A 27,979-nucleotide genomic window follows, 5' to 3' on the forward strand; every position below is an offset into this window, starting at 1 on the left:
ATAACGTGATACGATATATAGTAATAATATACAACGTTGTGCGTGATATGGTAATACCATTTAACGTTATACGTTATTACGTAATACTATATAACGTTATGCGCTATTACGTAATAGTATATATCGTTATACGTTATTACGTAATAGTATATAACGTTATAGGTTATATGGTAATAATATACAACGTTATACGTGATATGGTATTTCTACATAACGTTATACGTTATAACGTAATAGTATATAACGTTATACGTTATATGGTAACAATATACAACGTTATACGTGATATAGTAATACTATATAACGTTATACGTTATTACGTAATAATATATAACTTTATATGTCAATACGTTATAGTATATATCGTTTTACGTTATATCGTAATACTATATAACGTTATACGTAATATGGTAATACTATATAACGTTATAAGTTATTACGTAATAGTATATAACGTTATACGTTATTACGTAATAGTATATAACGTTATACGTTATATGGTAGTAATACACAACGTTATACGTGATATGGTAATACCATGTAACGTTATACGTTATTACGTAACAGCATATAACGTTATACGTTATAGTGTAATACTATATAACGTTATACGTTATTACGTAATAGTATATATCGTTGTACGTTATATGGTAATAATATACAACGTTATACGTGATATAGTGATACTATATAATACTATACGTTATTACGTAATAGTATATATCGTTCTACGTTATATCGTAATACTATATAACGTTATGCGTAATATGGTAATACTACATAACGTTATACGTTATTACGTAATAGTATATATCGTTATACGTTATATGGTAATAATATACAACGTTATACGTGATATAGTGATACCATATAACGTTATACGTTATTACGTAATGGTATATAACATTATACGTGATATGGTAATACTATATAACGTTATACGTTATTACGTCGTAGTATATAACGTGATACGATATATAGTAATAATATACAACGTTGTGCGTGATATGGTAATACCATTTAACGTTATACGTTATTACGTAATACTATATAACGTTATGCGCTATTACGTAATAGTATATATCGTTATACGTTATTACGTAATAGTATATAACGTTATAGGTTATATGGTAATAATATACAACGTTATACGTGATATGGTATTTCTACATAACGTTATACGTTATAACGTAATAGTATATAACGTTATACGTTATATGGTAACAATATACAACGTTATACGTGATATAGTAATACTATATAACGTTATACGTTATTACGTAACAATATATAACTTTATATATCAATACGTTATAGTATATATCGTTTTACGTTATATCGTAATACTATATAACGTTATACGTAATATGGTAATACTATATAACGTTATAAGTTATTACGTAATAGTATATAACGTTATACGTTATTACGTAATAGTATATAACGTTATACGTTATATGGTAGTAATACACAACGTTATACGTGATATGGTAATACCATGTAACGTTATACGTTATTACGTTACAGCATATAACGTTATACGTTATAGTGTAATACTATATAACGTTATACGTTATTACGTAATAGTATATATCGTTGTACGTTATATGGTAGTAATACACAACGTTATGCGTGATATGGTAATACTACATAACGCTATACGTTATTACGTACTAGTATATAACGTGATACGTTATTACGTAATAGTATATAACGTTATAGGTTATATGGTAATAATATACAACGTTATACGTGATATGGTAATTCTACATAACGATATACGTTATAACGTAATAGTATATAACGTTATACGTTAAATGGTAACAATATAAAACGTTATACGTTATTACGTAATACTATATAACGTTATACGTTATTACGTAATACTATATAACGTTATACGTTATTACGTAATAGTATATAACGTTATACGTTATTATGTAATAGTATATAACGTGATACGTTATTACGTAATAGTATATAACGTGATACGTTATAACGTAATAGCATATAACGTTATACGTTATATGGTAACAATATACAACGTTATACGTTATTACGTAATACTATATAACGTTATACGTTATTACGAAATAATATATAACGTGATACGTTATAACGTAATAGTATACAATGATATACGTTATATCGTAATTATATACAACGTTATACGTGATATAGTGATACTATATAACATTATACGTAATATGGTAATACTATATAACCTTATACGCTATTACGTCATAGTATATAACGTGATACGTTATTACGTAATAGCATATAACGTTATAGGTTATATGGTAATAATATACAACGTTATGCGTAATGTGGTAATACTATATAACGTTATACGTTATTACGTAATAGTATATAACGTTATGCGTTATTACGTAATAGTATATAACGTTATACGCTATTACGTAATAGTATATAACTTTATAGGTTATATGGTAATAATATACAACGTTATACGTGATATGGTAATTCTGCATAACGTTATACGTTATTACGCAATAGTATATAACGTTATGCGTTATATGGTAATAATATACAACGTTATACGTGATATGGTAATTCTACATAACGTTGTACGTTATTGCGTATTATTATATAACGTTATATGTCATATGGTAAAAATATACAACGTTATACCTGATACGGTAATACTACATAACGCTATACGTTATTACGTAATGGTCTATAATGTTATACGTTATATGGTAATACTAAATAACGTTATACGTTATTACGTCATAGTATATAACGTTATGCGTTATTACGTAATAGTATATAACGTTATACGTTATTACGTAAAAGTATATAATGTTATACGTTATATGGTAATATTATACAACGGTATACTTGATATAGTGATACTATATAACGTTATGCGTTATTACGTAGTAGTATATAACGTTATACGTTATAGTTTAATACTATATAACGTTATACGTAATATGGTAAAGCTATATAACGTTATACGTTAATACGTAATAGTATATATCGTTATACGTTATATGGTAATACTATATAACGTTATACGTAATATGATAATACTATATAACGTTAAACGTTATTGCGTAATACTATATAACGTTATACGTTATATGGTAAGAATATACAACGTTATACGTGATATAGTTATACTATATAACGTTATACGTTGTTGCGTAATAGTATATAACGTTATACGTTATTACGTAATAGTATATAACGTTATACGTTATATGGTAATAATATACAACGTTATAGGTGATATAGTGATACTATATAACGCTATACGTTATTACGTAATAGTATATATCGTTATACGTTATATGGTAATAATATACAACGTTATACGTGATATAGTGATACTATATAACGTTATATGTTATTACGTAATACTATATAACGTGATACGTTATTACGTATCAGTATACAATGTTATACGTTATTTGATAGTACTATATAACGTTATACGTTATTACGTAATAGTATATAACGTTATACGTTATATGGTAATATTATACAACGTTATACTAGATATAGTGATACTATATAACGTTATGCGTTATTACGTAGTAGTATATAACGTTATACGTTATAGTGTAATACTATATAACGTTACACGTAATATGGTAAAGCTATATAACGTTATACGTTATTACGTAATAGTATATATGGTTATACCTTATATGGTAATAATACATAACGTTATACGTTATTACGTAATATTATATGACGTTATACGTTAATACGTAATAGTATATATCGTTATACGTTATTACGTAATAGTATATAAAGTTATACGTTATAGTGTAATACTATATAACGTTATACGTTATTACGTAATATTATATGACGTTATACGTTAATACGTAATAGTATATATCGTTATACGTTATTACGTAATAGTATATAAAGTTATACGTTATAGTGTAATACTATATAACGTTGTACGTTATTACGTAATAGTATATATCGTTTTACGTTATATCGTAGTACTATATAATGTTATACGTAATATGGTAATTCAACATAACGTTATGCGTTATTACGTAATAGTATATAACGTTTTACGTTATTTCGTAATAGTATATAACGTTATACGTCATATGGTAATACTATATAATGTTATACGTTATTACGTAATAGTATATTACGTTATACGTTATATAGTAATAATATACAACGTTATACGTGATATGGTAATAATACATAAAGCTATACGTTGTTACGTAATGGTATATAACATTATACGTGATATGGCAATACTATATAACGGTATACGTTATTACGTAATACTATATAACGTTATACGTTATAGTGTAATACTATGTAACGTTATACGTTAATACGTAATAATATATAACGTTATACGTTATTACGTAATAGTATATAACGTTATACGTGATATGGTAATACTATACAACGTTATACGTTATTATGTAATAGTATATAACGTTATACGTAATATGGCAATACCATATAACGTTATACGTTAATACGTGATAGGATATAACGTTATGCGCTATATAGTATTCGTATACATCGTTATACGTGATATGGTAGTACCATATATCGTTATACGTTATTACGTAATAGTATGTAACGTTATACGTTATTATGTAATAGTATATAACGTTATACGTTATTACGTAATAGTATATAAAGTTATACGTTATAGTGTAATACTATATAACGTTATACGTTATTACGTAATAGTATATATCCTTGTACGTTATATGGTAGTAATACACAACGTTATACGTGATATCGTAATACCGTGTAACGTTATACGTTATTACGTAGCAGTATATAACGTTATACGTGATATGGTAATACCATATAACGTTATACGTTATTACGTAATAGTATATAACGTTATACGTCATATAGTAATAATATACAACGTTATACGTGATATGGTAATACCATATAACGCTATACGTTATTACGTAATAGTATATAACGTTATACGTCATATAGTAATAATATACAACGTTATACGTGATATGGTAATACCATATAACGCTATACGTTATTACGTACTATTATATAACGTTATACGTAATATGGTAATACCATATAACGTTATACGTTAATACGTGATAGGATATAACGTTATGCGCTATATAGTATTCATATACACCGTTATACGTGATATGGTAATACCATATAACGTTATACGTTATTACGTAATACTATATAACGTTATACGTTATTACGTAATAGTATATAACGTCATACGTTATATGGTAATAACATACAACGTTATACGTGATATGGTAATACTACTTAACGCTATAAGTTATTACGTAATAGTATATAACGTCATAGGTTATATGGTAATAATATACAACGTTATACGTGATATGGTAATACTATATAAAGTTATACGTTATTACGTAATAGGATATAACGTTATGCGTTATATAGTATTCATATACAACGTTATACGTGATATGGTAATACTATATAACGTTATACGTTATTACGTAATAGTATATAACGTTATACGTTGTATGGTAATAATATACAACGTTATACGTGATATGGTAATACCATATAACGATATACGTTATTACGTAATAGTATATAACGTTATACGTTGTATGGTAAAAATATACAACGTTATACGTGATATAGTGATACCATATAACGATATACGTTATTACGTAATAGTATGTAACGTTATACGTTATTATGTAATAGTATATAACGTTATACGTTATTACGTAATAGTATATAACGTTATACGTTATAATGTAATACTATATAACGTTATACGTTATTACGTAATAGTATATATCGTTGTAAGTTATATGGTAGTAATACACAACGTAATACATGATATCGTAATACCATGTAACGTTATACGTTATTACGTAACAGTATATAACGTTATACGTTATATAGTAACAGTACATAACGTTATACGGTAGTACGTAATAGTATATAACGTTATACGTAATATGGTAATACTATATAACGTTGTACGTAATATGGTAATACTATATAACGTTAAACGTTATTACGAAATAGTATATAACGTTATACGTTATATAGTAACAGTATATAACGTTATACGTTATATAGTAACAGTATATAACGTTATACGGTAGTACGTAATAGTATATAACGTTATACGGTAGTACGTAATAGTATATAACGTTATACGTAATATGGTAATACTATATAACGTTATACGTTATTACGTTATATGGTAATAATATACAACGTTATACGTGATATGGAAATACTATATAACGGTATACGTTATTACGTAATAGTATATAACGTTATACGTTATAGTGTAATACTATGTTAAGTTATACGTTATCACGTAATACTATATAACGTTATACGTTATTACGTAATAGGATATAACGATATGCGTTATATAGTATTCATATACAACGTTATACGTGATATGGTAATACTATATAACGTTATACGTTATTACGTAATAGTATATAACGTTATACGTTGTATGGTAATAGTATACAACGTTATACGTGATATAGTGATATTATATAACGTTATACGTTATCACGTAATAGTATATAACGTTATACGTTATATAGTAATTATATACAACGTTATACGTGATATGGTAATACCGTATAACGTTATACGTTATTACGTAATAGTATATAAAGTTATACGTTATTGTGTAATAGTATACAACGTTATACGTTATTACGTAATTGTATATAACGTTATTCGTTATAGTGTAATACTATATAACGTTAGACGTTATTACGTAATAGTATATATCGTTGTACGTTATATGGTAGTAATACACAACGTTATACGTGATATGGTAATACTACATAACGCTACACGTTATTACGTAATAGTATATAACGTTATACGTTATAGTGTAATACTATGTAACGTTATACATTATTACGTAATACTATATAACGTTATACGTTATTACTTCGTAGTATATAACGTGATACGATATATAGTAATAATATACAACGTTATTCGTGATATAGTGATATTATATAACGTTATACGTTATCACGTAATAGTATATAACGTTATACGTCATATGGTAATAATATACACCGTTATACGTGATATGGTAATACTACATAACGCTATACGTTATTACGTAATAGTATGTAACGTGATGCGTTATTACGTAATAGTATATATCGTTATTCGTTGTATGGTAGTAATATACAACGTTATACGTGATATAGTGATACTATATAACGTTATGCCTTATTACGTAATAGTATATAACGTTATAAGTTATATGGTAACAATATGCAACGTTATACGTGATATAGTGATACTATATAACGTTATACGTTATTACGTAATAGTATATAACTTTATACGTTAATACGTTGTAGTATATATCGTTTAACGTTATATCTTAATACTATATAACGTTATACGTAATATGGTGATACTATATAACGTTAAACGTTATTACGTAATAGTATATAACGTTATACGTGATATGGAAATACTATATAACGGTATACGTTATTACGTAATAGTATATAACGTTATACGTGATAGTGTAATACTATGTTAAGTTATACGTTATCACGTAATACTATATAACGGTATACGATATTACGTAATAGGATATAACGATATGCGTTATATAGTATTCATATACAACGCTATACGTGATATGGTAATACTATATAACGTTATACGTTATTACGTAATAGTATATAACGTTATACGATGTATGGTAATAATATACAACGTTATACGTGATATAGTGATACTATATAACGCTATACGTTATCACGTAATAGTATATAATGTTATACGTTATATAGTAATTATATACAACGTTATACGTGATATGGTAATACCATATAACGATATACGTTATTACGTAATAGTATACAACGTTATACGTTATTGTGTAATAGTATATAACGTTATACGTTATTACGTAATAGTATATATCGTTGTACGTTATATGGTAGTAATACACAACGTTATACGTGATATGGTAATACTACATAACGCTACACGTTATTACGTAATAGTATATAACGCTACACGTTATTACGTAATAGTATATAACGTGATACGTTATTACGTAATAGTATATAACGTGATGCGTTATTACGTAATAGTATATATCGTAATTCGTTGTATGGTAATAATATACAACGGTATACGTGATATAGTGATACTATATAACGTTATGCCTTATTACGTTATAGTATATAACGTTATAAGTTATATGGTAACAATATACAACGTTATACGTGATATAGTGATACTATATAACGTTATACGTTATTACGTAATAGTATATAACTTCATACGTTAATACGTAATAGTATATATCGTTTAAGGTTATATCTTAATACTATATAACGTTATAAGTAATATGGTAATACTATATAACGTTAAACGTTATTACGTAATAGTATATAACGTTATACGTCATATGGTAATAATATACAACGTTATACGTGATATGGTAATACTACATAACGCTATACGTTATTACGTAATGGTATATAACATTATACGTGATATGGAAATACTATATAACGGTATACGTTATTACGTAATATTATATAACGTTATACTTTATAGTGTACTGCTATGTAACGTTATACGTTATCACGTAATACTATATAACGTTATACGTTATTACGTAATAGTATATGACGTTATACGTTATTTCGTAATAGTATATAACGTTATACGTTATATAGTAATAATATACAACGTTATACGTGATATGGTAATACCATATAACGTTATACGTTATTACGCAATACTATATAACGTTATACGTTATTACGTAATAGTATATATCGTTGTACGTTTTATGGTAATAATATACAACGTTATACGTGATATAGTGAAACTATATATCGTTATACGTTATTACATAATAGTATATAACGTTATACGTTAATACGTAATAGTATATAACGTTATACGTTAATACGTAATAGTATATATCGTTATACGTTATATGGTAATACTATATAACGTTGTACGTGATATGGTAATACCATATAACGTTATATGTTATTACGTAATAGGATATAACGTTATGCGTTATATAGTATTCATATACAACGTTATACGTGTTATGGTAATACTATATAACGTTATACGTTATTAAGTAATAGGATATAACGTTATGCGTTATATAGTATTCATATACAACGTTATACGTGATATGGTAATACTATATAACGTTATACGTTATTACGTAATAGTATATAACGTGGTACGTTATATGGTAATTATATACAACGTTATACGTGATATAGTGAAACTATATAACGTTATACGTTATTACGTAAAAGTATATAACGTTATACGTTAATACGTAATAGTATATATTGTTATACGTGATATGGTAATTCTACATAACGTTATACGTTATTACGTAATAGTATATAGCGACATACGTTAAATGTAATAACATACAACGTTATACGTGATATAGTGATACTATATAACGTTATACGTTATTACGTAATAGTATATAACGTTATGCGATATTACGTAATAGTATGTAACGTTATACGTTATTACGTAATAGTATAAAACGTGATACGTTATTACGTAATCGTATATATCTTTATACCTTATATGGTAACAATACATATCGTTATACGTTATTACGTAATAGTATATATCGTTGTACGTTTTATGGTAATAATATACAACGTTATACGTGATATAGTGGAACTATATAACATTATACGTTATTACGTAATAGTATATAACGTTATGCGTTATATAGTATTCATATACAACGTTATACGTGATATGGTAATACTATATAACGTTATACGTTATTACGTAATAGGATATAACGATATGCGTTATATAGTATTCATATACAACGTTATACGTCATATGGTAATACTATATAACGTTATACGTTATTACGTAATAGTATATAACGTTATACGTTGTATGGTAATAGTATACAACGTTATACGTGATATAGTGATATTATATAACGTTATACGTTATCACGTAATAGTATATAACGTTATACGTTATATAGTAATTATATACAACGTTATACGTGATATGGTAATACCATATAACGTTATACGTTATTACGTAATAGTATATAAAGTTATACGTTATTGTGTAATAGTATACAACGTTATACGTTATTACGTAATTGTATATAACGTTATACGCTATAGTGTAATACTATATAACGTTATACGTTATTACCTAATAGTATATATCGTTGTACGTTATATGGTAGTAATACACAATGTTATACGTGATATGGTAATACTACATAACGCTACACGTTATTACGTAATGGTATATAACGTTATACGTTATAGTGAAATACTATGTAACGTTATTCATTATTACGTAATACTATATAACGTTATACGTTATTACTTCGTAGTATATAACGTGATACGATATATAGTAATAATATACAACGTTATACGTGATATAGTGATATTATATAACGTTATACGTTATCACGTAATAGTATATAACGTTATACGTCATATGGTAATAATATACACCGTTATACGTGATATGGTAATACTACATAACGCTATACGTTATTACGTAATGGTGTATAACGATATACGTGATATGGAAAATCTATATAACGGTGTACGTTATTACGTAATAGTATATAACGTTATACGTTATAGTGTAATACTATGTAACTTTATACGTCATATGGTAACAATATACAACGTTATACGTGATATGGTAATACTACATAACGCTATACGTTATTACGTAATGGCATATAACGTTATACGTGATATGGCAATACTATACAACGTATACGTTATTACGTAATACTATATAACGTTATACGTTATAGTGTAATACTATGTAACGGTATACGTTATTACGTAATACTATATAACGTTAAACGTTATTGCGTAATAGTATATAAGGTTATACGTCATATGGTAAGAATATACAACGTTATACGTGATATGGTAATACTACATATCGCTATAGGTTATTCCGTAATAGTATATAACGTTATACGTTATATGGTAATAGTATACAACGTTATACGTGATCTGGTAATACCATATAACGTTATGCGTTATTACGTAATTGTATATAACGTGATACGTTATCACGTAATAGTATATAACATTACACGTTATATAGCAATAATAAACAACGTTATACGTGATATGGTAATACTGCATAACGCTATACGTTATTACGTAATAGTATATAACGTGATACGTTATCACGTAATAGTATATAACATTACACGTTATATAGCAATAATAAACAACGTTATACGTGATATGGTAATACCATATAAGGTTATACGTTATTACGTAATAGTATATCGTTATACGTTATTATGTAATAGTATATAAAGTTATACGTTATTACGTAATAGTATATAACGTTATACGTTATAGTGTAATACTATATAACGTTATACGTTATTACGTAATAGTATATATCGTTGAACGTTATATGGTAGTAATACACAACGTTATACGTGAAATAGTGATACTATATAACGTTATACGTTATTACGTAATATTATATGACGTCATACGTTATATGGTAATAATGTACAACGTTATACGTGATATAGTAATACTATATAACGTTATACGTTATTACGTAATATTATATAACGTCATACGTTATATGGTAATAATGTACAATGTTATACGTGATATAGTAATACTATATAACGTTATACGTTATTACGTAATAGTATGTAACGTTATACGTTATAGTGTAATACTATGTAACGTTATACGTTATTACGTAATACTATATCACGTTATGCGTTATTACGCAATAGTATATAACATTATACTTGATATTGTAATACTATATAACGTTATACGTTATAATGTAATAGTATATAACGTTATACGTTATTATGTAATAGTATATAACGTTATACGTTATTACGTAATAGTTATAGTGTAATGCTATATATCGTTATACGTTATTACGTAATAGTATATATCGTTGTACGTTATATGGTAGTTATACACAACGTTATACGTGATATGGTAATACTACATAACGCTATACGTTATTACGTACTAGTATATAACGTGATACGCTATTACGTAATAGTATATAACGTGATACGTTTTTGCGTAATAGTATATATCGTTATACGTTATATGGTAATAATATACAACGTTATACGTGATATAGTGATACTATATAATGTTAAACGTTATTACGTAATATTATATAACGTTATACGTCATATGGTAATAATATACAACGTTATACGTGATATGGTAATACTACATAACGTTATACGTTATATAGTAATAATATACATCGTTATACGTGATATGGAAATACTATATAACGGCATACGTTATTACGTAATACTATATAACGTTATACGTTATAGTATAATACTATTTAACGTTATACGTTATTACGTAATACTACATAACGTTATACGTTATTGCGTAATAGTATATAACGTTGTACGTTATATGGTAGTAATACACAACGTTATACGTGATATGGTAATACCATGTAACGTTAAACGTTATTACGTAACAGCATATAACGTTATACGTTATATAGTAATAATATACAACGTTATACGTGATATGGTAATACTACATAAAGTTATACGTTATTCCGTAATGGTTTATAACATTATACGTGATATGGTAATACTATATAACGTTATACGTTATTTCCTCGTAGTATATAACGTGATACGATATATAGTAATAATATACAACGTTGTACGTGATATGGTAATACCATATAACGTTATACGTTATTACGAAATACTATATAACGTAATGCGCTATTACGTAATAGTATATATCGTTATACGTTATTACGTAATAGTATATAACGTTATAGGTTATATGGTAATAATATACAATGTTATACGTGATATGGTAATTCTACATAACGTTATACGTGATAACGTAATAGTAGATAATGTTATACGTTATATGGTATCAATATACAACGTTATACGTGATATAGTGATACTATATAACGTTATACGTTATTGCGTAATAATATATAACTTTATACGTCAATGCGTTATAGTATATATCGTTTTACGTTATATCGTAATACTATATAACGTTATACGTTATTACGTAATAGTATATAACGTTATACGTTATATGGTAGTAATACACAACGTTATACGTGATATGGTAATACCATGTAACGTTATACGTAATTACGTAACAGCATATAACGTTATACGTTATAGTAACAGTATATAACGTTGTAAGGTAGTTCGTAATAGTATATAACGTTATACCTGATATGGTAATATTATATAACGTTATACGTTATTACGTAATAGTATATAACGTCATACGTTATAGGGTAATACCGTACAACGTTATACGTTATTACGTAATAGTATATAACGTCATACGTTATAGTGTAATACTATATAACGTTATACGTTATTACGTAATAGTATATAACGTTATACGTTATTATGTAATAGTATATAACGTTATACGATATTACGTAATAGTATATAACGTTATACGTTATAGTGTAATACTATATAACGTTATACGTTATTACGTAATAGTATATATCGTTGTACGTTATATGGTAGTAATACACAACGTTATACGTGATATGGTAATACTACATAACGCTATACGTTATTACGTACTAGTATATAACGTGATACGTTATTACGTAATAGTATATAACGTAATACGTTATTACGTAATAGTATACATCGTTATACGTTATATGGTAATAATATTCAACATTATACGTGATATAGTGATACTATATAACGTTAAACGTAATTACGTAATAGTATATAACGTAATACGTCATATGGTAATAATATACAACGTTATACATGATATGGTATTACTACATAACGCTATACGTTATTACGTAATGGTATATAACGTCATACTTTATATGGTAATAATGTACAACGTTATACGTGATATAGTAATACTATATAACGTTATACGTAATTACGTAATAGTATATAACGTTATACGTTATTATGTAATAGTATATAACGTTATACGTTATTACGTAATAGTATATAACGTTATACGTTATAGTGTAATACTATATAACGTTATACGTTATTACGTAATGGTATATATCGTTGTACGTTATATGGTAGTAATACACAACGTTATACGTGATATGGTAATACTACATAACGCTATACGTTATTACGTACTAGTATATAACGTTATACGTTATTACGTAATACTATTTAACGTTATACGTTATTACGTAATGCTATATAACGTTATACGTTATTACGTAATAGTATGTAACGTTATACGTAATATGGTAATACCATGTAAGGTTATACGTTATTACGTAACAGCATATAACGTCACACGTTATTACGTAACAGCATATAACGTTATACGTTATATAGTAACAGTATATAACGTTGTAAGGGAGTTCGTAATAGTATATAACGTTATACGTGATATGGAAAATTTATATAACGGTATACGTTATTACGTAATAGTATATAATGTTATACGTTATATGGTAGTAATACACAACGTTATACGTGATATGGTAATACCATGTAACGTTATACGTTATTACGTAAGTGCATATAACGATATACGTTATATAGTAATAATATACAACGTTATACGTGATATGGTAATACTACATAACGCTATACGTTGTTACGTAATGGTATATAACATTATACGTGATATGGCAATACTATATAACGGTATACGTTATTACTTAATACTATATAACGTTATACGTTATAGTGTAATACTATGTAACGTTATACGTTAATACGTAATAATATATAACGTTATACGTTATTACGTAATAGTATATAACGTTATACGTGATATGGTAATACTATACAACGTTATACGTTATTACGTAATAGTATATAACGTTATACGTTATTACGTAATAGTATATAACGTTATACGTTATTACGTAATAGTATATAACGTTATACGTTATATGGTAATATTATACAACGTTATACTAGATATAGTGATACTATATAACGTTATGCGTTATTACGTAGTAGTATATAACGTTATACGTTATAGTGTAATACTATATAACGTTATACGTAATATGGTAAAGCTATATAACGTTATACGTTATTACGTAATAGTATATATGGTTATATCTTATATGGTAATAATACATAACGTTATACGTTATTACGTAATATTATATGACGTTATACGTTAATACGTAATAGTATATATCGTTATACGTTATATGGTAATACTATACAACGTTATACGTAATATGGTAATACTATATAACGTTAAACGTTATTGCGTAATGTTATATAACGTTATACGTCATATGGTAAAAATATACAACGTTATACCTGATACGGTAATACTACATAACGCTATACGTTACTACGTAATGGTATATAATGTTATACGTGATATGGTAATACTAAATAACGTTATACGTTATTACGTTATAGTATATAACGTTATGCGTTATTACGTAATGGTATATAACGTTATACGTTATTACGTAATAGTATATAACGTTATACGTTATATGGTAATAATATACAACGTTATACGTGATATAGTGATACTATATAACGTTATGCGTTATTACGTAGTAGTATATAACGTTGTACGTTATTACGTAATAGTATATATCGTTTTACGTTATATCGTAATACTATATAATGTTATACGTAATATGGTAATTCAACATAACGTTATGCGTCATTACGTAATAGTATATAACGTTTTACGTTATTTCGTAATAGTATATAACGTTATACGTCATATGGTAATACTATATAATGTTATACGTTATTACGTAATAGTATATAACGTTATACGTTATATAGTAATAATATACAACGTTATACGTGATATGGTAATAATACATAAAGCTATACGTTGTTACGTAATGGTATATAACATTATACGTGATATGGCAATACTATATAACGGTATACGTTATTACGTAATACTATATAACGTTATACGTTATAGTGTAATACTATGTAACGTTATACGTTAATACGTAATAATATATAACGTTATACGTTATTACGTAATAGTATATAACGTTATACGTAATATGGTAATACTATACAACGTTATACGTTATTACGTAATAGTATATAACGTTATACGTAATATGGTAATACCATAAAACGTTATACGTTAATACGTGATAGGATATAACGTTATGCGCTATATAGTATTCATATACATCGTTATACGTGATATGGTAGTACCATATATCGTTATACGTTATTACGTAATAGTATGTAACGTTATACGTTATTATGTAATAGTATATAACGTTATACGTTATTACGTAATAGTATATAAAGTTATACGTTATAGTGTAATACTATATAACGTTATACGTTATTACGTAATAGTATATATCCTTGTACGTTATATGGTAGTAATACACAACGTTATACGTGATATCGTAATACCGTGTAACGTTATACGTTATTACGTAGCAGTATATAACGTTATACGTGATATGGTAATACCATATAACGTTATACGTTATTACGTAATAGTATATAACGTTATACGTGATATGGTTATACTATATAACGTTATACGTTATTACGTAATAGTATATAACGTTATACGTAATATGGTAATACCATATAACGTTATACGTTAATACGTGATAGGATATAACGTTATGCGCTATATAGTATTCATATACATCTTTATACGTGATATGGTAATACCATATAACGTTATACGTTATTACGTAATAGTGTATAACGTTATACGTCATATAGTAATAATATACAACGTTATACGTGATATGGTAATACCATATAACGCTATACGTTATTACGTACTAGTATATAACGTGCTACGTTATTACGTAATAGTATATAACGTGATACGTTATTACGTAATAGTATATATCGTTATACGTTATATAGTAATAATATACAACGTTATACGAGATATGGTAATAATACATAAAGCTATACGTTGTTACGTAATGGTATATAACATTATACGTGATATGGCAATACTATATAACGGTATACGTTATTACGTAATACTATATAACGTTATACGTCATAGTGTAATACTATGTAACGTTATACGTTAATACGTAATACTATATAACGTTATACGTTATTACGTAATAGTATATAACGTTATACGTGTTATGGTAATACTATATAACGTTATACGTTATTACGTAATAGTATATAACGTTATACGTGATATGGTAATACTATATAACGTTATACGTTATTACGTAATAGTATATAACGTTATACGTAATATGGTAATACCATATAACGTTATACGTTATAATGTAATAGTATATAACGTTATACGTTATTATGTAATAGTATATAACGTTATACGTTATTACGTAATAGTTATAGTGTAATACTATATATCGTTATACGTTATTACGTAATACTATATAACGTTATACGTTATAGTATAATACTATTTAACGTTATACGTTATTACGTAATATTATATAACGTCATACGTAATATGGTAATAATGTACAATGTTAAACGTGATATAGTAATACTATATAACGTTATACGTTATAATGTAATAGTATATAACGTTATACGTTATTATGTAATAGTATATAACGTTATACGTTATTACGTAATAGTTATAGCGTAATACTATATATCGTTATACGTTATTACGTAATAGTATATATCGTTGTACGTTATATGGTAGTTATACACAACGTTATACGTGATATGGTAATACTACATAACGCTATACGTTATTACGTACTAGTATATAACGTGATACGCTATTACGTAATAGTATATAACGTGATACGTTTTTACGTAATAGTATATATCGTTATACGTTATATGGTAATAATATACAACGTTATACGTGATATAGTGATACTATATAACGTTAAACGTTATTACGTAATATTATATAACGTTATACGTTTTATAGTAATAATATGCAACGTTATACGTGATATAGTAATACTATATAACGTTATACGTTATTACGTAATATTATATAACGTCATACGTTATATGGTAATAATGTACAATGTTATACGTGATATAGTAATACTATATAACGTTATACGTTATTACGTAATAGTATATAACGTTATACGTTATAGTGTAATACTATGTAACGTTATACGTTATTACGTAATACTATATCACGTTATGCGTTATTACGCAATAGTATATAACGTTATACTTGATATTGTAATACTATATAACGTTATACGTTATAATGTAATAGTATATAACGTTATACGTTATTATGTAATAGTATATAACGTTATACGTTATTACGTAATAGTTATAGTGTAATACTATATATCGTTATACGTTATTACGTAATAGTATATATCGTTGTACGTTATATGGTAGTAATACACAACGTTATACGTGATATGGTAATACTACATAACGCTATACGTTATTACGTACTAGTATATAACGTGATACGTTATTGCGTAATAGTATATAACGTAATACGTTATTACGTAATAGTATACATCGTTATACGTTATATGGTAATAATATTCAACATTATACGTGATATAGTGATACTATATAACGTTAAACGTAATTACGTAATAGTATATAACGTAATACGTCATATGGTAATAATATACAACGTTATACATGATATGGTATTACTACATAACGCTATACGTTATTACGTAATGGTATATAACGTCATACTTTATATGGTAATAATGTACAACGTTATACGTCATATAGTAATACTATATAACGTTATACGTAATTACGTAATAGTATATAACGTTATACGTTATTATGTAATAGTATATAACGTTATACGTTATTACGTAATAGTATATAACGTTATACGTTATAGTGTAATACTATATAACGTTATACGTTATTACGTAATGGTATATATCGTTGTACGTTATATGGTAGTAATACACAACGTTATACGTGATATGGTAATACTACATAACGCTATACGTTATTACGTACTAGTATATAACGTTATACGTTATTACGTAATACTATATAACGTTATACGTTATTACGTAATGCTATATAACGTTATACGTTATTACGTAATAGTATGTAACGTTATACGTAATATGGTAATACCATGTAAGGTTATACGTTATTACGTAACAGCATATAACGTCACACGTTATTACGTAACAGCATATAACGTTATACGTTATAAAGTAACAGTATATAACGTTGTAAGGTAGTTCGTAATAGTATATAACGTTATACGTGATATGGAAAATTTATATAATGGTATACGTTATTACGTAATAGTATATAACGTTATACGTTATATGGTAGTAATACACAACGTTATACGTGATATGGTAATACCATGTAACGTTATACGTTATTACGTAAGTGCATATAACGATATACGTTATATAGTAATAATATACAACGTTATAAGTGATATGGTAATACTACATAAAGCTATACGTTGTTACGTAATGGTATATAACATTATACGTGATATGGCAATACTATATAACGGTATACGTTATTACTTAATACTATATAACGTTATACGTTATAGTGTAATACTATGTAACGTTATACGTTAATACGTAATAATATATAACGTTATACGTTATTACGTAATAGTATATAACGTTATACGTGATATGGTAATACTATACAACGTTATACGTTATTACGTAATAGTATATAACGTTATACGTTATTACGTAATAGTATATAACGTTATACGTTATTACGTAATAGTATATAACGTTATACGTTATATGGTAATATTATACAACGTTATACTAGATATAGTGATACTATATAACGTTATACGTAATATGGTAAAGCTATATAACGTTATACGCTATTACGTAATAGTATATATGGTTATACCTTATATGGTAATAATACATAACGTTATACGTTATTACGTAATATTATATGACGTTATACGTTAATACGTAATAGTATATATCGTTATACGCTATATGGTAATACTATACAACGTTATACGTAATATGGTAATACTATATAACGTTAAACGTTATTGCGTAATGTTATATAACGTTATACGTCATATGGTAAAAATATACAACGTTATACCTGATACGGTAATACTACATAACGCTATACGTTACTACGTAATGGTATATAATGTTATACGTGATATGGTAATACTAAATAACGTTATACGTTATTACGTTATAGTATATAACGTTATGCGTTATTACGTTATAGTATATAACGTTATGCGTTATTACGTAATGGTATATAACGTTATACGTTATTACGTAATAGTATATAACGTTATACGTTATATGGTAATAATATACAACGTTATACGTGATATAGCGATACTATATAACGTTATGCGTTATTACGTAGTAGTATATAACGTTGTACGTTATTACGTAATAGTATATATCGTTTTACGTTATATCGTAATACTATATAATGTTATACGTAATATGGTAATTCAACATAACGTTATGCGTTATTACGTAATAGTATATAACGTTTTACGTTATTTCGTAATAGTATATAACGTTATACGTCATCTGGTAATACTATATAATGTTATACGTTATTACGTAATAGTATATAACGTTATACGTTATATAGTAATAATATACAACGTTATACGTGATATGGTAATAATACATAAAGCTATAGGTTGTTACGTAATGGTATATAACATTATACGTGATATGGCAATACTATATAACGGTATACGTTATTACGTAATACTATATAACGTTATACGTTATAGTGTAATACTATGTAACGTTATACGTTAATACGTAATAATATATAACGTTATACGTTATTACGTAATAGTATATAACGTTATACGTAATATGGTAATACTATACAACGTTATACGTTATTACGTAATAGTATATAACGTTATACGTAATATGGTAATACCATATAACGTTATACGTTAATACGTGATAGGATGTAACGTTATGCGCTATATAGTATTCATATACATCGTTATACGTGATATGGTAGTACCATATATCGTTATACGTTATTACGTAATAGTATGTAACGTTATACGTTATTATGTAATAGTATATAACGTTATACGTTATTACGTAATAGTATATAAAGTTATACGTTATAGTGTAATACTATATAACGTTATACGTTATTACGTAACAGTATATAACGTTATACGTGATATGGTAATACCATATAACGTTATACGTTATTACGTAATAGTATGTAACGTTATACGTTATTATGTAATAGTATATAACGTTATACGTTATTACGTAATAGTATATAACGTTATACGTTATATAGTAATAATATACAACGTTATACGTGATATGGTAATAATACATAAAGCTATACGTTGTTACGTAATGGTATATAACATTATACGTGATATGGCAATACTATATAACGGTATACGTTATTACGTAATACTATATAACGTTATACGTAATATGGTAATACCATATAACGTTATACGTTAATACGTGATAGGATATAACGTTATGCGCTATATAGTATTCATATACATCGTTATACGTGATATGGTAGTACCTTATATCGTTATACGTTATTACGTAATAGTATGTAACGTTATACGTTATTATGTAATAGTATATAACGTTATACGTTATTACGTAATAGTATATAACGTTATACGTTATATAGTAATAATATACAACGTTATACGTGATATGGTAATAATACATAAAGCTATACGTTGTTACGTAATGGTATATAACATTATACGTGATATGGCAATACTATATAACGGTATACGTTATTACGTAATACTATATAACGTTATACGTTATAGTGTAATACTATGTAACGTTATACGTTAATACGTAATAATATATAACGTTATACGTTATTACGTAATAGTATATAACGTTATACGTCATATAGTAATAATATACAACGTTATACGTTATATGGTAATACCATATAACGCTATACGTTATTACGTACTAGTATATAACGTTATACGTAATATGGTAATACCATATAACGTTATACGTTAATACGTGATAGGATATAACGTTATGCGCTATATAGTATTCATATACATCTTTATACGTGATATGGTAATACCATATAACGTTATACGTTATTACGTAATAGTATATAACGTTATACGTGATATGGTTATACTATATAACGTTATACGTTATTACGTAATAGTATATAACGTTATACGTAATATGGTAATACCATATAACGTTATACGTTAATACGTGATAGGATATAACGTTATGCGCTATATAGTATTCATATACATCTTTATACGTGATATGGTAATACCATATAACGATATACGTTATTACGTAATAGTATATAACGTTATACGTCATATAGTAATAATATACAACGTTATACGTGATATGGTAATACCATATAACGCTATACGTTATTACGTACTAGTATATAACGTGCTACGTTATTACGTAATAGTATATAACGTGATACGTTATTACGTAATAGTATATATCGTTATACGTTATATAGTAATAATATACAACGATATACGAGATATGGTAATAATACATAAAGCTATACGTTGTTACGTAATGGTATATAACATTATACGTGATATGGCAATACTATATAACGGTATACGTTATTACGTAATACTATATAACGTTATACGTCATAGTGTAATACTATGTAACGTTATACGATAATACGTAATACTATATAACGTTATACGTTATTACGTAATAGTATATAACGTTATACGTGTTATGGTAATACTATATAACGTTATACGTTATTACGTAATAGGATATAACGTTATGCGTTATATAGTATTCATATACAACGTTATACGTGATATTGTAATACTATATAACGTTATACGTTATTACGTAATAGTATATAGCGTCATACGTTAAATGTAATAACATACAACGTTATACGTGATATAGTGATACTATATAACGTTATACGTTATTACGTAATAGTATATAACGTTATGCGATATTACGTAATAGTATGTAACGTTATACGTTATTACGTAATAGTATAAAACGTGATACGTTATTACGTAATCGTATATATCTTTATACCTTATATGGTAACACTACATATCGTTATACGTTATTACGTAATAGTATATATCGTTGTACGTTTTATGGTAATAATATACAACGTTATACGTGATATAGTGGAACTATATAACGTTATACGTTATTACGTAATAGTATATAACGTTATGCGTTATATAGTATTCATATACAACGTTATACGTGATATGGTAATACTATATAACGTTATACGTTATCACGTAATAGTATATAACGTTATACGTCATATGGTAATAATATACACCGTTATACGTGATATGGTAATACTACATAAAGCTATACGTTATTACGTAATGGTGTATAACGATATACGTGATATGGAAAATCTATATAACGGTGTACGTTATTACGTAACAGTATATAACGTTATACGTTATAGTGTAATACTATGTAACTTTATACGTCATATGGTAAGAATATACAACGTTATACGTGATATGGTAATACTACATAACGCTATACGTTATTACGTAATGGCATATAACGTTATACGTGATATGGCAATACTATACAACGTATACGTTATTACGTAATACTATATAACGTTATACGTTATAGTGTAATACTATGTAACGGTATACGTTATTACGTAATACTATATAACGTTAAACGTTATGTGGTAGTAATACACAACGTTATACGTGATATGGTAATACTACATAACGCTATACGTTATTACGTACTAGTATATAACGTGATACGGTATTACGTAATAGTATATAACGTGATACGGTATTACGTAATAGAATATATCGTTATACGTTATATGGTAATAATATGCAACGTTATACGTGATATAGTGATACTATATAACGTTAAACGTTATTACGTAATAGTATATAACGTTATACGTCATATGGTAATAATATACAACGTTATACGTGATATGGTAATACTACATAACGCTATACGTTATTACGTAATGGTATATAACGTTATACGTGATATGGAAATACTATACAACGGTATACGTTATTGCGTAATACTATATAACGTTATACGTTATAGTGTAATACTATGTAACGTTATACGTTATTACGTAATACTATATAACGTTATACGTTATTACGTAATAGTATATATCGTTTTACGTTATATCGTAATACTATATAACGTTATACGTAATATGGTAATACTATATAACGTTATACGTTATTACGTAATAGTATATAATGTTATACGTTATATGGTAATAATATTCAACGTTATACGTGATATAGTGATACTATATAACGTTATACGTTATTACGTAATAATATGTAACTTTATACGTTAATACGTAATAGTATATATCGTTATACGTTATAGTGCAATACTATATAACGTTATACGTTATTACGTAATAGTATAAAGCGTTATACGTTATTATGTAATAGTATATAACGTTATACGTCATATGGTAAGAATATACAACGTTATACGTGATATAGAGATACTATATAACGTTATACGTTATTACGTTACAGCATATAACGTTATACGTTATATAGTAATAATATACAACATTATAAGTGATATGCTAATACTACATATAGCTATACGTTATTTCGTAATGGTATATAACATTATACGTGATATGGTAATACTATATAACGTTATACGTTAATACCTCGTAGTATATAACGTGATACGATATATAGTAATAATATACAACGTTATACGTGATATGGTAATACTACATAACGGCATACGTTATTACGTAATAGTATATAACGTTATACGTCATATGGTAATAATATACAATGTTATACGTGATATGGTAATACTACATAACGCTATACGTTATTCCGTAATAGTATATATCGTTATACGTTATATGGTAATAATATACAGCGTTATACGTGATATAGTGATACTATATAACGTTATACGTTATACGTTATATAGTAATAATATACAACGTTATACGTGATATGGTAATACCATATAACGTTATACGTTATTACGTAACAGTATATCGTTATACGTTATTACGTAATAGTATATATCGTTGTACGTTTTATGGTAATAATACACAACGTTATACGTGATATAGTGGAACTATATAACGTTATACGTTATTACGTAATAGTATATAACGTGATACGTTATCACGTAATAGTATATAACATTACACGTTATATAGCAATAATAAACAACGTTATACGTGATATGGTAATACCATATAACGTTATACGTTATTACGTAATAGTATATCGTTATACGTTATTATGTGATAGTATATAAAGTTATACGTTATTACGTAATAGTATATATCGTTATACGTTATAGTGCAATACTATATAACGTTATACGTTATTACGTAATAGTATAAAGCGTTATACGTTATTATGTAATAGTATATAACGTTATACGTCATATGGTAAGAATATACAACGTTATACGTGATATGGTAATACCATGTAACGTTATACGTTATATAGTAACAGTATATAACGTTGTACAGTAGTTCGTAATAGTATATAACGTTATACGTGATATAGTAATACTATATAACGTTATACGTTATAGTGTGATATTATGTAACGTTTTACGTTATTACGTAATACTATATAACGTTATGCGTTATTACGTAATAGTATATAACGTTATACGTTATAGTGTAATACTATATAACGTTATACGTTATTACGTAATAGTCCATATCGTTATACGTTATATGGTAGTAATACACAACGTTGTACGTGATATGGGAATACTACATAACGCTATACGTTATTACGTACTAGAATATAACGTGATACGTTATTACGTAAGAGTATATAACGTGATACGTTATTACGTAATAGTATATATCGCTATACGTTATAGTGTAATACTATATAACGTTATACGTTATTACGTAATAGTATATATCGTTGTACGTTATATGGTAGTAATACACAACATTATACGTGATATGGTAATACTACATAACACTATACGTTATTACGTACTAGTATATAACGTGATACGTTATTACGTAATAGTACATAACGTGATACGTTATTACGTAATAGTATATATCGTTATACGTTATATGGTAATACTATATAACGTTATACGTTATATGGTGATACTATATAACGTTATACGTTATTACGTAATAGTATATAACGTTATACGTCATATGGTAATAATATACAACGTTATACGTGATATGGTAATACTACATAACGTTATACGTTATTACGTAATGGTATAGAACGTTATACGTCATATGGAAATACTATACAACGGTATACGTTATTACGTAATACTATATAACGTTATACGTTATAGTGTTGTACTATGTAACGTTATACGTTATTACGTAATACTATATAACGTTATACGTTATTACGTAATAGTATATAACGTTATACGTTATATGGTAATACTATATAACGTTATACGTTATATGGTAATACTATATAACGTTATACGTTATTACGTAATAGTATGTAACGTTATACGTTATTACGTAATATTATATAACGTCATACGTTACATGGTAATAATGTACAACGTTATACGTGATATAGTAATACTATATAACGTTATACGTTATTACGTACTAGTATATAACGTGATACGTTATTACGTAATAGTACATAACGTGATACGTTATTACGTAATAGTATATATCGTTATACGTTATATGGTAATAATATACAACGTTATACGTGATATAGTGATACTATATAACGTTAAACGTTATTACGTAATAGTATATAACGTTATACGTCATATGGTAATAATATACAACGTTATACGTGATATTGTAATACTACATAACGCTATACGTTATTACGTAATGGTATAGAACGTTATACGTCATATGGAAATACTATACAACGGTATACGTTATTACGTAATACTATATAACGTTATACGTTATAGTGTAGTACTATGTAACGTTAAACGTTATTACGTAATACTATATAACGTTATACGTTATTACGTAATAGTATATAACGTTATATGTTATATGGTAATACTATATAACGTTATACGTTACTACCTAATAGTATATAACGCTATACGTTATTATGTAATAGTATATAACGTTATACGTTATTACGTAATAGTATATAACGTTATACGTTATAGTGTAATACTATATAACGTTATACGTTATTACGTAATAGTATATATCGTTGTACGTTATATGGTAGTAATACACAACGTTATACGTGATATGGTAATACTACATAACGCTATACGTTATTACGTACTAGTATATAACGTGATACGTTATTACGTAATAGTATATAACGTGATACGTTATTACGTAATAGTATTTATCGTTATACGTTATATGGTAATAATATACCACGTTATACGTGATATAGTGATACTATATAACGTTATACGTTATTACGTAATAGTATGTAAGGTTATACGTTAATATATAATAGTATATAACGTTACACGTTATAGTGTAATACTATATAACGTTATACGATAATACATAATAGTATATATCATTTTACGTTATATCGTAATACTGTATAACGTTATACGTTATTACGTAATAGTATATAACGTTATACGTTATATCGTAATACTATATATCCTTATACGTACTATGGTAATACTATATAACGTTATACGTTATTACGTAATAGTATATAACGTTATAGGTTATATGGTAATAATATGCAACTTTATACGTGATATGGTAATTCTACATAACGTAATACGTTATTACGTAATAGTATATAACGTTATATGTTATATGGTAATAATATACAACGTTATACGTGATATAGTGATACTATATAACGTCATACGTTATTACGTATTATTATATAACGTTATACGTTATATGGCAATAATATACAACGTTATACGTGATATGGTAATACTACGTAACGCTATACGTTATTACGTAATAGTATATAACGTGATACGTTATTACGTAATAGTACATATCGTTATACGTTATATGGTAATACTATATAACGTTATACGTTATTAC

The 27,979-nt window shown here is 26.2% G+C and overlaps 1 protein-coding gene and 1 long non-coding RNA gene across 12 annotated transcripts; one reads left to right on the forward strand and one right to left on the reverse strand.

Moving 5' to 3' along the window:
- Positions 1 to 11,081, forward strand: LOC126916877 (DNA-directed RNA polymerase subunit beta''-like). Of its 11 annotated transcripts, none has more exons than XR_007710761.1 (3): positions 1 to 522; positions 3,253 to 3,852; positions 5,323 to 6,896. XR_007710761.1 is itself a non-coding variant. In XM_050723127.1 (3 exons), exons 1-3 carry the CDS (start codon positions 48 to 50, stop codon positions 5,925 to 5,927), a joined length of 1,320 nt encoding a protein of 439 aa, XP_050579084.1. In that variant the 5' UTR covers positions 1 to 47; the 3' UTR covers positions 5,928 to 6,896. The 11 variants fall into 11 exon arrangements, 5 of the variants coding, with proteins under 5 accessions (XP_050579084.1, XP_050579087.1, XP_050579085.1 ...); XM_050723127.1 differs by having other exon boundaries at positions 3,253 to 3,492; XM_050723130.1 differs by having other exon boundaries at positions 3,253 to 3,312.
- Positions 6,990 to 27,399, reverse strand: LOC126916898 (uncharacterized). The gene is made up of 3 exons (XR_007710811.1): positions 27,222 to 27,399; positions 8,001 to 8,180; positions 6,990 to 7,220 (listed from the first exon to the last, which is right to left on the reverse strand). It is a non-coding gene; the product is annotated as an uncharacterized LOC126916898 (long non-coding RNA).
- Positions 27,400 to 27,979: the final 580 nt, after the last annotated feature.

Source organism: Bombus affinis, chromosome 5, assembly GCF_024516045.1.
Source record: "Bombus affinis isolate iyBomAffi1 chromosome 5, iyBomAffi1.2, whole genome shotgun sequence".
Lineage (NCBI taxonomy): Eukaryota > Metazoa > Arthropoda > Insecta > Hymenoptera > Apidae > Bombus > Bombus affinis.